Source organism: Enoplosus armatus, chromosome 1, assembly GCF_043641665.1.
Source record: "Enoplosus armatus isolate fEnoArm2 chromosome 1, fEnoArm2.hap1, whole genome shotgun sequence".
NCBI lineage: Eukaryota > Metazoa > Chordata > Actinopteri > Centrarchiformes > Enoplosidae > Enoplosus > Enoplosus armatus.
In genome coordinates this window covers 9,382,563-9,397,450 of record NC_092180.1, presented here as the reverse complement: position 1 = coordinate 9,397,450, position 14,888 = coordinate 9,382,563, and the positions used below count along the sequence as shown (strand labels likewise).

Genomic DNA, 14,888 nt, shown 5'->3' with positions numbered 1-14,888 from the left:
TATGATTTATTGCAGGACTGCTGCAAGTAGTAGGTTGTAATATACTGACGGCTCTTCATCAATAGATGTGATACTACTGAGATGGAGCCATGAAAACTGGTTGAAAAATAATCTGTTTTTTTCATCCTGGATCTTTATAGTTTTTTCCACCATGATGACTTATTGTGTTTAAAATTGCTGCAGTTGCTCCAAGTTGCCATCCAAAACAGACACACACACACACACACACACACACACATACTTACACAACACCAACTCCAAAAAGCAACTGAAGCACGTCCTATTAACACAGTAACAGACACTGTAATGGCACCTTCATCCAATGTCAGATTTCCCATTTCCTGAAACTTGCATATATTATGGTGTTAGATGTGTAATTTTAACTAGTACCCTCATTCAGTCTGTTCATTGGATTTTCCATACTTAAAGTACATCCTGGCACCTGTGAAAAATGTTCACACTGTGAAATCAGCCCCGTGTGGAACAGAAGAATGTGAGTATAGGGACTTTTACGGTTTTGTGAATTTTTATGTCTGTAGCCAGTGATGTAGTTTTGAACACAGACAGCCGACATCATGAAAACTGGGGAAAATGACAGCCAGGATGAAAATAACTGGAATTATCCTTTCATTTCCCATCTGTGTGCACACAAATATACTTAGTCACAAACACACAAAACAGTGCGCATGAAGGCAAACACTGTCAGGCAGAGTGGAGTACTGTTAAAAAGCACGGCAACTGACACTAATCATTTACTACACTTTTAAAATAGAAGAATAGAACTTAGGTAGGTTTCTTTTCTTTCTTTGGTCTGCCTCCTTGCACGGAGTTGATCAGGTTGAGTCTCTCCCTGTGTGTCTCTATACATCTTAACTCTATGTCTCTTTAACCTCCTTGGTCATATATCTTCACTATCTTTCTGTTCTCCCTTTTTCAGTGTGACACCTCTGCCCAGGGGGGGAGTCCCAGCTCCACTCTGACCTGCAGCACTGCCTCCCCCTGTTCAGAGAGCCCCTCCTCCACCCTGAGCACCAGTGCTGGAGGTCAGCCTTTACCCGTACCTTCACAAAACTGCAGCTCCAGCACCAGCCCCAGTGGGACCCTCTCCAGCCCAGTACCCAGCCCCGCCCCTTGTCCTGCTCCTGGACTCATCACCGGGAGCAGCCCTGGGCCTCCCTCTCAAAGCCCGACCTCCACCCTGGAGAGCAAGGATAGTGGAATCATAGGTGAGAGTTGCTGATGTGTATCTGTTGGAAATCCTGGCCAGGTTTTCAAATGATGTCTATCCATATTGTATGAGTTCAGATTGGTTTTCACACTAGGTGAACCATGTTCAATACAGAGGCCTTGCCATTCATCACTAGAAGTGCTAAAAAAAACATCAACGGCCTATTTAACTCAATGTAGAACCGCTTCATTAGAAATCCCAAACATGACTGATTTCACTAAAGTGCCACACCTTCCTAAACGGCGATAGGATGTTAGATGCAACATCATGTAGTTGTAAGTCCTTGTCAAATGTGTACCCCTACCCCACAGCTAGTTTCTCTACGTCGCCTGTGCCACTTCAGCCTCAAGGCTTCAGCTCCCTCCTGTCAAAACTGGGACACTGCTGTCTTTGTTGCTTATGGGTCTGATTCTCCTAAAATAGGACACTTTTTTCTCCCTAAATAGAGTTTGTATTTATAGTGAAATACAAAAGTGCAAAGGACAGTACAACTTGTTGATTGATGAGTTTTGAGTGTACAGCTGATAAAACAGTGTATTTTATTGTTGATTGGGAAAATGTGATTTGTTGAAGTAGAAGGAAAAGCTTAGTCTTGGGTGCCATATATTCTTCTTTAGAAGTGTGATTTATTTATTTATTTATCTTTTGGCTGCTTTGCCTAACCCATATTTTCTTTGTGCGGTTCAGCAACCATCACTAGTTCCTCTGAGAATGAGGAGCGCAGCGCCTCCAGTGAGGTTCTGACTAAGGATGAAGGCCTGGGGGGCTGTGCTGGTGCAATGGGCCATGCAAATGAGGACCGCCATCCCGGGCCAACCAAGGACAATCTGACCACCAGACCAGATGAGGCCTTACCTAGGACTGACATCATGGAGCCCAGGACTCCACCAGCACCGAAAAGACCCCTCCCACAGCACCACTTACACAGCACTTCCTCCTTTGTGATGCCCCGTCCAAATTCTGTGGCAGGTACGTTTACGTTTTCTTATGTAGTCACCTGTTATTCTACGATTAAAGGAATAGTTTGATATTTTGGGCAATACGTTTATTCACTTTCTTGCCTAGAGATTGATGGGAAGATAGATACCACTCTCCTACCTGTCCATTCAATATGAAGTTGGAGCCAGCAGCCCATTAGCTAAGCTTAGCATAAAGACTGGAAACGGGGGAAACAGCTAGCCTGCGTGCACCTCTAAAGCTCAATAATTAACACGTTATATTTCCTGGAGACTTGCCGTCACCTCGAGGGTGCCAGTCAACCAGCAGAGACTCCAGGAAGTCACTGCTCCCCCAGAAATAGTCCCACACACAACCCCCCGTAAAACCTCAACGTGTCGATTTTACACTTTTCTTGTACAGATTAAACAAATGAGACATAATGTGTTAATTAGTGAGGGCGTCCATTATGTTGTTGTATTATTTTGATGAAGTAGGTTAATGAGAGTATGAATGTGAAATATGAATGTGACAGCTGTGAATGACAAACTCATTGAGATTGTTGATTTGACATTTTCTAACTATTCATCCGATACAGAGTTACCAGTTAAATGTCCTGGGAAGCCTCCAGTTGTCATAAAAATACACCCCTCCCTCTCCAGTCACGATCTTTGCTGGTGCACAAGGCTCTTTTTCTTCCCTTAGATGTCAGTTCATTTGTGGTGGGAGCAAAAAGAAGAGAATCCCTAAGGAGTGGATTCACAGTAACGCCTGCCAGTTTCTTCTGTCAGCTGGTGCTTTCATTTAGGCACCCTTGATGAAATTCAGAATAAAGATGAAGCGAGCCGCATAGTTTTGTTGCAGCTAGAATTTTACTCCATATTCATGAAAGATTAGACCATAGCGTAATGGCATACATGTACATCATGATATACATTAGGATAAAATTGTACTTTAATTATTCCTGGATGGGAAAAATTAGTTGTTATAGCAGCAATATTGTCAAGCAAAAAAAAAAAAGACAACAGGCTACAAATGAGGATCTATTGAATGGACGTTTTAGAAACATATGCTCCAGTACATTTTAATGTAAAATGCTATCTTAGAAAATGTATGACGTATTATGCATAATGAAAATGTAGCCTGCACTTTAGGTAGTGTATGCAAAAGAGCAACATTAACAGCAGCAGAACGTTAAGAGACAAAAAAATGTTGATTACAATCTGAGCATATGCCATATATATTAATATATATATATAATTACAGATGTTCAGGTTTCATTTTTCAGTTAGTTAATGCATAATTCAAGAGTCTAGAATAGATGGAGGCTCCATAACCTTATGTGACCATGTATAATGTGCATGTTCCTCGCTGTCTCTTCTCATTAAAATCCTCATAATCAGAATTGATTGAAGAAGCTCATGTTCTCAAAGTTTCCTGAGATAAATGCTGATTGTTGCCAGCACAGGAATACACAAAAAGGTAGCCCAAGACAGTTTGCAGAGTCACTATAAGTTACCTGCTTCATCACCCCCCTAGTGGGCTGAGACCGGGGTCATTTTTGGCAGGAAGCATTGCACAGTATGATGGCGGTCGGCAGAAAGAGTGCCTTAAGATGAGCAGTAGCTGCATCAACCAGAGATATGATATTCAACGTTGCCCATGCTTTCAGTATGTTTTCCTGGTATTTAAATTAGACAAGAGCAAGGAGTCTTTCACTATGGGTCTGAGATGCCCTTAAAGGTCTTAATTATGTGAGAGGTCAGTGCCACTGGCCTGTATGGGCACTGGAGACTCCCCGTTTTCGATAATGAGACAATGCTAGAGGTTTTCGGCAGTGGAGGGACCATCTTCAAATTCAAGTTAAAGGAATAGCTGTACATTTTAGTAAATACACTTATTTGCTTTCTGGAGGAGAGTTAGATGAATACATTGATATCACTCTTTTATCATATATATATATATATATCTATATATATATATGTTCACTAAATTCGAATCTACAGCGAGGCAACGGTTAGTTTAGGTTTGCCAAAAGACTGGAAACAAAGGGAAACAGTATCGTATTTGTTTAATCCATACAAAAACTGAATTGTTTTTTTTTTACACTTAACAAAATATAACTTGCAGGCAGATTCTGTTACCTTTGGACAGAACCAGGCCAGCTGTTTCCAGTCTGCCGGCTAAGCTAAGCTAACCATGTGCTGGCTATAGCCTTATATTTAATGGACAAATATAAGATTGGTATCGATGGTCTCATCTAACTCTCTGCCAGAAAGCGAATAAGGGTATTTCCCAAAATGTCGAACTATTCCTTTAAGGTTGAAAAGGTTCTGCAGAATCAGTGCTAGATGGGTTGCTAATGATTTAAGTGGTCATCGGCAGATGCTATCAGGGATGCTGGGGGTCTGGGCCAGGGCTGCAGAGTTGACCTTTAAAGTGATGAAGGATCAACAGGGGTTGTAGGGTAATCAACCACAGGGTTCTCAGCAGGGAGAATACAGGCAGACAGTGAGTGTTGTCTAGGTGGTGATGAACAGGGTCCCAGCAGACTGGACTGTCAAGGGTGGAGAGATGAGCTGTCCTGGTGTCCCTTTGTCAAATCGGCTGAAAACACGTTTTAACTCTTTCACTGTATCCTTGGTCCACTCAGCCATTTGGCCTGGCTGTCTTTCTCATCCCACTCCACACCTCCTTCACACTGTTTTGCTGCAGACTGTTCTTCATCCTCTCACTATGAATGTTCTTTCAATCCTCAATTCTCCACTTCAGCTCTTGCTTGACAATTACGGTAATTTCCTCCATGTCCCCAGTCCTAAAAGCCCTCCTCTACCTGTTGTAAGGGATTTCATGTTCTCAGTGTTCCAGGGTTTATTATTTGCTCGTCCCCGGTCTGTTTTCTTTTATAATAATTGCAGAATTCACTCTGTGATTGATTTGTCTTGCATCAGGGAGCCCCTCATTGTCCACTGGGTACTCCACAGAGCAGGTTCCATGTGCTCTTGACAGCCCTGTAAATTATAATATGGCCTCAATAGCTTTCAACAAAACTCTCACTCTGACGCTGCTGGATGATGGACACACACAGGGATGCTAGATGTTCAGTGTGTCTCTCTCCCTGGTCTAAATAAAGAAGAGAGAGTGAGAGTCCAGTATTACACATGTAGTAAACATCTAACGTCGGTTAAGAGAACACAAACACATTTCATGTTGTGCGGCTCACGTCTGAGTGTAGGCTGATTTGGTGATTTGTCATGACGAAGGATACTTAAGGACGTTGCTGGCCAGCATCTTCAGGCTGTGACCGTAATTGCTGTTTTAAAGCTTTAAACCCATAACAGCTCAGAGATGTAGTGCAGCTCCCTCAGATGCTCTGAGATTACCAATGACTGCATTTTATATACGTGCATAGTACACGATTATATGTGATTATAGGTTATATAGGTTATGTGAGCTCGTCATCTGTCCAGGGGTTGCACTTTCTTGTCTACTGCCTGTTTGACTGGTCTATCTACAGTATTTTATAGATGAGTGCAACGTGACTCAGGCCTTTTTTTTTATCCCACTCTGAAGGGATTAGAGGCAGCAGTAATGCCAGATATTCAGATTTGACAGAGGATTTTTAATATTACAGCAATGAATGAATGAAATGGACCAATCTGTGATTTGCCATTCAAAACAAACTCTTAAAATAACAATACTTCCTCTGTCAGGCTCATTTTTTTTTGGCAGTAGTACTAAATTCTATTAGTATTAATATTTTAATACTAATGCTGTTTACTATTCCATCACCTTAATGTAGATGTGTCCTCCCCTAAACAAAACTCAATAATATAAATAAGAGCAAGCCTAAATACACAGAAAACCAATATCATTACAACCCAAGAGGTCCCAATAAGCACTTCCGGTTACAGTGACTGTAATCTAGTTAGCTGGCTCTCTGCCATGCCTGGATTCATAAACCACTTGGATTAGATTCCCCTTCATTAACAGACAGAAGGAGAACTAGGAGCAGCCTAAGACTAGACTGGAACAGACGTTCTTCACCTTTTTTCTTGCCAACTGCTCTGACGACAGATGAGCAGTTGACCAAGAATGACATTTCACTCTAGGAGCCCCAATCTGAGGAGGTACGCTTATGAGTTTAACAACAGTCAGTACAGAAAAAATTTAACTTTATGTTAGTTAGTTTCTGGGGTTTGAATCATACCCATTTTTGTTGCATTTTATATCCGTCTCTGTTCTGTCTCACAGGTAAATCCTGGCAACAATTAAATAAAGGCAAAAACAGCCAATGAAAAAAAAAATGATAAAAGTGAGATGTAATGGAATTTAATTAAACAGCCCTGAAACAAATCCAGCCTTACTTAAAATGTTTTTGTTCTTTTGTTGGGACTGCTGTATTTCACTTGTTATGTGTTAAATGGTCTATGGGCTGTTTTTAGGCTGTTTGTTGTGTGTTTGTAATATTTTGTCTACAACATATTTTTGTCCAAAGAATATTAGAAACATTTTACAATACAGTGCAGTCAAATACAAAACCACCAGAAACTACAGGCTCAAAAATGACAGTAGAGTTGAATCAACACCTCTCTGACACAGTGTCAACAACATTACAAATTTGTTATGTTTCACAAATATTAAATCAGATTTATTGCTGGACTGATGTATTGGATTGCATTTCAGTGTACAACGCTTTCTATTTTTTGTCACCCTGTGTTTTTCTGCCTAATGATACGCTGTAGTGGCAGAAATATATTATTCATTTTTGCGGGAGACCAAATTTCAGAACCAGCTGATTACACAAAGCCTATTTCTTTATTTTCCACAGTAGCCTGGACTAAAGACTCTGCTAAATGTCTTGAAAACTGCAGAAAGTGAGCCTGGCTGACCTGTAAACTCTGTAGTGTGAGTGGGTGGATGGATGGGCGAATGTGGGAGTAAGCAACTCTTTCTTTTTGTTTCTTGCCCTTCTGTACGACGTGTTCTTTATTTTGTTGATCATGTTGGCTTTTATTTGGTCATTAGAAGAATGTGTGTAATGCTGTCATTGACAGCTGATGTGTTTTTGCATTACAGCCGGCGATGCGTTTCCAGTGATTATCACAAATTTGGTGTCCTGACATGTGTGAGACGCCATGAAACATTTGGTCATTTCAGACTCATGTTATCTTGAGATTACAGGACGCGAGATTAGTTCTTTTCTTTTCTTTTCCTCTCTCTTCTCTCCTCAAGGGCATTGAGCGTTTATCATTGAGAGCAACAACTGTTTATGCCTCACGTCTCCATGGATACAATAATTGACTCGAGCAATGAATTTGACACTTGTGTGGTATGCATGTGTATCTTTGCACATTTCTCTGCATCTCTCTCACACCCTCAATCCATTCCCCACCCGCTCTCTCTTCACAGCAACCAGTTCCACTCGACTGGAGGATTTGAGTTATCTGGACAACCAAAGGGCTGCTGGACACAGGAGCTCCGTCCGTAAGCACAACACAGCTGGACGCACAAATGACGACTCCAAAGGTATTCTGTGGCTTAACCTCAGGGTGAAATCAGTGGGTAAATATAGCTTGGTGCAGAAACATCTGCAGACCTGTGTGGAACGTATATACACTTCCCCCAATGTCACTGCTTAAATTACATATAGTTATCCATTCTTATATAGCGCTCACTCTTTTCTCTCACACCGTCCAGGGAGATTGGTGCCATTCAAACAAGCTGACATCATGCTAAAACCACTGCTGTTTGAAGTCCCCGGCATCACCGCAGAAACACCTTTTGTTGGTCGGGATTGGCTCTTCACACGTCTGGAGGAGGTCCTGAGAAAAACGAGCAGCTGTGAGGGACGCGGTGCTGTCATCGTGGGTAACGCCGGATCCGGAAAGACAGCTATCGTCTGGCGGCTGGTGACGATCAGCTGTCATGGCATGCGCACGCCACAGGGCGGTCCCAGCATCCATCACAGCCCCAACTCCTCCCCTAAATGTAAGACTCCTATCTTTATTCATGGCAGTGTAATTTGTTTTTTGTGTGCATCTCAAAGCATTAGTGTAAAAACACAGTAGAATGCAAGAAGTTGAAGTCATACATCCTCCAGTGTGCTCCAGTAAAGTCTGATTCTTGTAAGATATTGGATGAAATATCACTTTTTGGGAAAGAGTTGGTAACTGGGTCACTCACTCTTCTTTCAAGTTCTCCCCTGAGGTTTCTCTGCTGATTGCAGTTGTGTAAGGAGACAGAGATTGTTGTTTTTTTTTTTCTTTTCATGAGTGGCACAGGAACCATTCTTTTGCCTGTAAAAAAAGAGAAAACAACCTGTCATACAACCAGATTTTGCACATTACACTATAAATGCATGTTTTGTGCTGTGACCAGCTGGCGATTTTTTTTCGAATAAAACATAACACACCTGCAGTTAAAAGAATAAGAATGGCCACAAATGCTGATTTTTTGCATCCCCTCTTCTTTCAGCCTTTTTGTGTAGTGAAATAAGATTAAGATTACAGGCTGAGGGCCATGCAGTACAGCAAAAAGCTAAACTAAAATAGCATTCAGAAAGAATACAGTGCCATTCATTTTTCAGCATCATTGCATTATTCATTGATATCTGTCCTGTATGTTGTCATTTTGATTTAGATTTAACAGAGGGTATAGCATGAGGTGTTACCATTCTGCACTCTTTGAAACAAACACTAGCTTGCTGCCATCTAAGGTGATTTTGCTTAATGCCATAGTTTCCAGTCTTGCTTACAGATGTGCTAATTAATTGCAGCAGTTTAATTGTGTTTCTTCATAGTCTTCACTCCTGGCATTCCTGTGCTTACCCCAGAGACTTCGTCTAACGAGTGTAAATGGCAGCTTTGCGTTTGTTGTTATTGCTTTGTGCTCCATTTAGGTGGGGATAGGCAGGGAAAGGCAGCCTTCAAACAGCCAGCTGATTCCCAGCCCAATCAGAGTGCTGCTGCAGGAACAAGCGATAGTACAGCACAGAGGAAGGAGGCTGTCAGATACCTAGCTGCCAAGGTACTTAAAAAACACACATGCACACACACATTTGTATTATGTTGGTTAAGGACCCTCAATTACAAAATTCCCTCTCTAGCCCCTAACTTTAACCTTAAAGCATTAGTTTTTTGGGAAATGTGCTTATTTTCTTTTCTTGTGGGGAGTTGACGAGAAGATCAATACCACTCTCATGTCTGTATGCTAAATATGATGTTGACAGTTATCAAGAGGAAACACCCAGCCTGGCTCTCTCAAAATATGCCTACCAGCACCTCTTCAGCTCACTAATTATCATGTTATATCTCATTTCTTTAATCCATATAAAAACCCAAGTGTAAAAAGTACAATTCTTTATTTTACAAGGGAGTTACTTAGGTACATAACAAGATTTGTCATTTTTACACTTTTTACACAAATGACATATAACATGTTAGTGAGTTATTAGTGAATCTCAGAGGTGCTGGTAAGCGTAGTTTGATACCTTTGTACAGAGCCAGGCTAGCTGTTTCCCCCTGTTTCCAGTCTTTATGCTAAGCTAAGCTAGCTGTGTGCTTGCAGTAGCTTCATATTTGATGAAAGCTTTAGGCAAAACTAAATCTTAACCGCCAAACAGCCCTTTAAAGAAGTAAGTTCTGACCAAAATGTCGTAATTTTCTCCATTAATTATTGATCTCCATTATCAAGGACTACAATAAAGAACTGAAATTGGTCCTCACAAAGAGTGCACACGCACACAACACACTTCTGTTTAGTTCTTGTTATTTATCGTGCTGCTGACTCATCTGCAGTTATAACAGACAAAAAGAAGAAATTATGTTTACATTATAGGAATGTCCCTAGATTTAGCTTCTTGTTGGGGCTGTTTTGATAGCTCTGGACTTTCTCCCTGCACCTCTCTCAACAGATTTGTGAGTACTGTAATGTAACACAATATAATAGCGTCGTAAACCGTACTGTGGGGAGCTATGACTGTTACAAGCCGTCACAAAAGACTGAAGAGGGATCATTTGAAAGAGATAAACACACATCAGCATTGTTGCTTTTTTAAAGAGCTGTGGGGCTACACATTTGTGTTTTAATGTCAGAGTGTTCCTCTCTCTCTTTGGGCACATGTAGAACATGCTGCTGATTGCATCACATAGATGACATGGAAGCTTCTAAATTTACTAACTTGGCCTCAATAAGAGTTTCCATGGGAACTAGTCAGACTACTTGTGATGGTGAGGATGTTTGCTCAAAAGTAAAATCATTGATAACGTTATATGTGGACCACTCGTGGTCTAGACTGGGACCTGCAAAAATGAACTTGAATGAAGTTTACAGATTACTACTATTAATCTTCCTGCAAGACAGTTACCATTTATCTCAACGTTTTTGTTAACTGTCAGCTTGCTGCCTGAATAATCCAACTTGTATTGGTAACACTTTACAGTAGGGTACACAAAAATGTGAGTATTTACTAGGGACAGTTACAAGAGAACAGACATTGGGAGACACTACATTAATGAATCATTAGGTAACGATTAGTTTAAGTATGTGTGAATCCGAATAACGACCACTTTATTCACAAGTTGTTTGTCTGATTAGCTCTGAACTAGTAGCTACTCATGAACTAATCATTACCTCATGATTTACTGATGGTATCTCCCAGTCTGTTCTCTCGTAACGCATCATTATCTACAATATAGTCCTCAATTCAGAGTTATTCAGGAACTACTCATTAATTACCAGGTCGTTCCTCTCTCGTTCCTTAGTAACTACTCAAATTTTTCTGTACCCTATTGTAAAGTGTTACCCTTGTATTTTCTCAAAGTGTAATATGTTGAATGAAGCTCTCATTGTTGAGTTTCATTATGACTCAGCTACCTCCATGATTTCTGCAAATCTGATTTCTGTGTTTATATCTTGGTTTTATTTCATTGTAACTCTTTTTGTTTTTATATTTTGTGATATTAGTCTAGAGAGATTATTTTTCCTCCTTTGTGATGTCTGGGGATATGATCAGATAATGCGCTCTGAAGAGATACAAACAGCATCTGAATTTGTGTAGTGATATTAGTTAGAGTAATATAGAGAGATATTCAGGTGGTTGTTGTCTGTCCAGTGCAAACAGGAACTGCTGAAGCCAAAGCAGCATGAGTTAAAGACTAAAAACACAAAAGTGTAAATAGTTCAATATTCAGGCAGTCGGCAAGGTTTATCCTCAGTAACTTTTCACCAGTTTTCATCAGATTAGTTGTGTTTTTACTTCCATGATAAGATATTAAAGCCTGCACCGTGCGTGACTTAACAATAGACGGAAACCGACGGTCTGAAGTCTCAAAAGTGCATGCAAAATGGCCGAGAGAGCTTTTCAGATTTTTCTAAGTAGCTTTCTCATTTTTTTCAGACACTTCAAACCAACTTAACATTCACGTGGGATTCCTCCCATTTGATACACCACCTCCAGTTTTTAAAGAAAAATCATGCATTATGGCCCACTGCAATTCTGACTTCCCCACTGTTATAACTTCCTGTTCTATTTCCACTATACATGTCCACCTGGACCATTAGCAGTTGCACCACTTTTAATTAGACCTGAATGCAGTTATTTTTCTTCAATAAATAGATACAGCTTTGCGTTACACCCCTATTTTTTAATATAGTTTTTCGCCTGTCTCTTTCTCTTGTCAGGTGGTAGCATACCATTTCTGTCAGGCTGATAACACCTACACCTGCCTGGTGCCGGAGTTTGTGCACAGTGTCGCCGCCCTGTTGGCCAGAGCGCCACAGCTCGGCCCGTACAGGGAGCTGCTGGTACAAGAGCCTCACCTACAAAACACACTCAGCCTGCGATCCTGCGTTCAAGACCCCATCGCTGCCTTCCGAAAGGGTGTCCTAGAGCCCCTAGCCAGCCTGCGCAAGGGTAATGAAGTCTACACACACACACACACACACACACACACACACGTTCACTTTAAGATAAATGTAATATCCAACTTTAAAGACCTTTTAAATTTTAAAATAGTATCAGTTTTAAGGTGGAAAACTGTCTGCTTCCCTCACCCTGCAATTAGGGAGGCTGCTGCCATCTCCTGTGTGAAATAGCCTGTTAATGACTCTGTGATGGGCCCATAGATTATTTTCCCTAGTTAAGGTCAATGATTTGAAACACTGTAGTGTGAAACAGATGTTAGGTCATTTACATAGGGAAATGATGAGTGTTATTTTTGCCCTGGTGAATCATCAGCATCGCACAAGATTTCAAGGTCACAAAATACTCTGAAGAGGCAGTGAATGTTACGGACATATTAGCCAGCTCAGTTTCTCATGATACAGTCAGTCAGCTAGATTGATGTGTTATTATGACCAGGCCCTCCACAGTCTGAGCAGAGGAGTGTTTTGTCTACTCCATCACTATTAAGCAGGTTAGGAAAAAAATGGAGGGCCCTTGTGCATGAGTGTATGAGTCCTCACAGGCTCGCAGGGATGCATTGACAGCTTAGATGATGTGAAACATGATGGATATGTCCTTTTTCAAGCTAATAAACAACAATGGCCTCTGGCCCCTTTCAGCAGAATATAATCAATATCAGCAGTTGGTGCTTTTCTCAACATATCCTCCACTGGAAAACAAAGACGCACCAATTTTTAGCCATGAAAGGTTTTGTATAAAACTATCATACCATTTTTCTTTGTTTCCTTTTTATGAGCTCTTTGGAAGGCTAATGTAATATATCTGTTTTTTCTCTATCATTCTGTTTCATGTGTATTCAGACCGCAGGCTACCTGAAGAAGACTACATCATATTGGTTGACAGTCTTAATGAGGCAGAATTCCATAAACCAGACTATGGGGACACCATTGCCACTTTCATTACCAAAATAATCCCCAAATTTCCACTCTGGCTTAAGTTGGTGGTCACAGTCAGGACAGGCCTTGTGGTGAGTGAGAATATTAACATTACAGCATTACAGTGAAACCACAGCACACCTGTCTCAAAGCATTGGGTCACCCAAATTACAATGAACACATTTTCTCACTTATCTCTAGTGGTATCTAGCCACAAATCTAGCCTCCACCCCGATACAATGGAGGTGGCTGGAATATTTTTTTTTTTGTGGTTGCGTCATTTAAATAACAAATTCATTCAAATTTTTACCGACCCTTTAAGTTTCACCTTGCCTCACATTATCCAAATCACAGAGGTATTACCAATACCTGCTTCTTTTGTCTTAGCTCCCTGCACACACAGCGTAGTTCAGTGTTGTGCTTTTACTGCCATGGTATAGACATTGTGGCTTTTGGCACAAAATACACCGTCGCTCTCTCTGAGTCTGATGTATTTTCTCAATCCGGTTGGTAATCCCACCAAACAGCAGACGCATCTGTCCGATGCCAAGCCAAGCCTCCAAATGCTGCATGGATTACGCTCTGAATGGATGGTAATACTACTGGGAGTCTGCTGGGAGTCTGGAGCTTGACAGCCAGCCAGCCGGTTACATAATTTGATTAGTGTTTGGGAATACACAAAACACATTTGGGGTAATTTTCTTCATGATATATGTGAAGTCAGCAAGCATTTAATACCAAAATGTAAAGATGAAGAGTACAGCTATTATCCCACCCTCCCAGTATAACCACTTCCTGATTGGATCATCATTCACCCTTTCCCTTTTTACCAGCCTTTTCACTTGAAGTGCTTACTCTTGTATAATAACCTGGATATTTCACAAACGTGCACGACCACAAGTCAATTGCTTGTCGTTGAACCAAAATGTCATTCTTTGTTAATGAGGAACTGAGCTGCAATAACATGTTTTTTTTTTGTTTTTTTTATCAGTCATAGCTGGTTTTGGCCGGTGTTGAGCAGTTGAGGATGGCAAGAGAGGAGATGAAATGTGACTCTGAGAGATGCCTGTGAGCAATGTTGGAGCTTGAGTCATTGTCACACTATTTACTGTACTGTATCCCATGGCTCAGCGTGAGTCAGAGGCAACAGCATCTGAGGAATGGGTCCTGATTTTGGTGCTTTTAATTTGTCCTTAGCTAATGCACCAAAGACATGCTACCTACTGTTCTTTAAATACTGAGGTGTTTGTGCTGTTTTTACCAATAAACACCCATCATTTATTCGTTTTCTTCTCCTGCAGGATATCACTACCCTTCTTCCCTTCTCTGGCATCTCTCTGGACATCCTGCCAGACAGCAGTGATCTGGGCGCTGACCTGAGTGACTACATCCATCACCGGGTCAGCAGCAGCACCCAAGTCGCCGCCAACGTCACCACGCCAACAGGCTCGGCCCCCGATCAGCTGCTCCTCAGCAAGTTCAGCAGCCACCTGTCAACACGGAGCCACGGCTCCATCCTCTACCTTCAGCTGACCCTGGATTTGTTCCACAAGGGCCACCTGGCTCTGAAAGGAGGGAACTACCTGGTGGTGCCTGTCTCCCTGTCAGAGGTCAGACATGTAGAGCATTGATTTGATTAAAACAACATATGCTGTATGCACACATTGAGTCAGCTGTAACACCTGAACACCACACATTGTGATTGAGAGTGCAGGGAAATTAGGTAGAATGCAAGCAGAGGAGTTTACAACATATAGTTGAAATAGTTGACTAAATTGATAGCTAACTATTTCAACTGTTCAACTGATGATAAATGGTTATAATAGTTAGCTTAAAAAAGTGATAAACAGTTGAAATAGATAACTAAAAGTAACGGAAAAAA

At 41.2% G+C, this 14,888-nt stretch overlaps 1 protein-coding gene across 1 annotated transcript in view; it reads left to right on the top strand.

The window, feature by feature from the left end:
* Window positions 1–14,888, top strand: part of LOC139295233 (protein TANC1-like) — a 31,294-nt gene that overhangs the window by 6,437 nt on the left and 9,969 nt on the right. Inside the window, exons 5-12 of the mRNA XM_070917416.1 lie at window positions 938–1,226; window positions 1,916–2,197; window positions 7,577–7,693; window positions 7,865–8,155; window positions 9,066–9,193; window positions 11,849–12,080; window positions 12,932–13,098; window positions 14,308–14,616. Coding sequence (XP_070773517.1) covers window positions 938–1,226; window positions 1,916–2,197; window positions 7,577–7,693; window positions 7,865–8,155; window positions 9,066–9,193; window positions 11,849–12,080; window positions 12,932–13,098; window positions 14,308–14,616 — 1,815 coding nt within the window. The remainder of the gene's footprint in view (window positions 1–937; window positions 1,227–1,915; window positions 2,198–7,576; window positions 7,694–7,864; window positions 8,156–9,065; window positions 9,194–11,848; window positions 12,081–12,931; window positions 13,099–14,307; window positions 14,617–14,888) is intronic.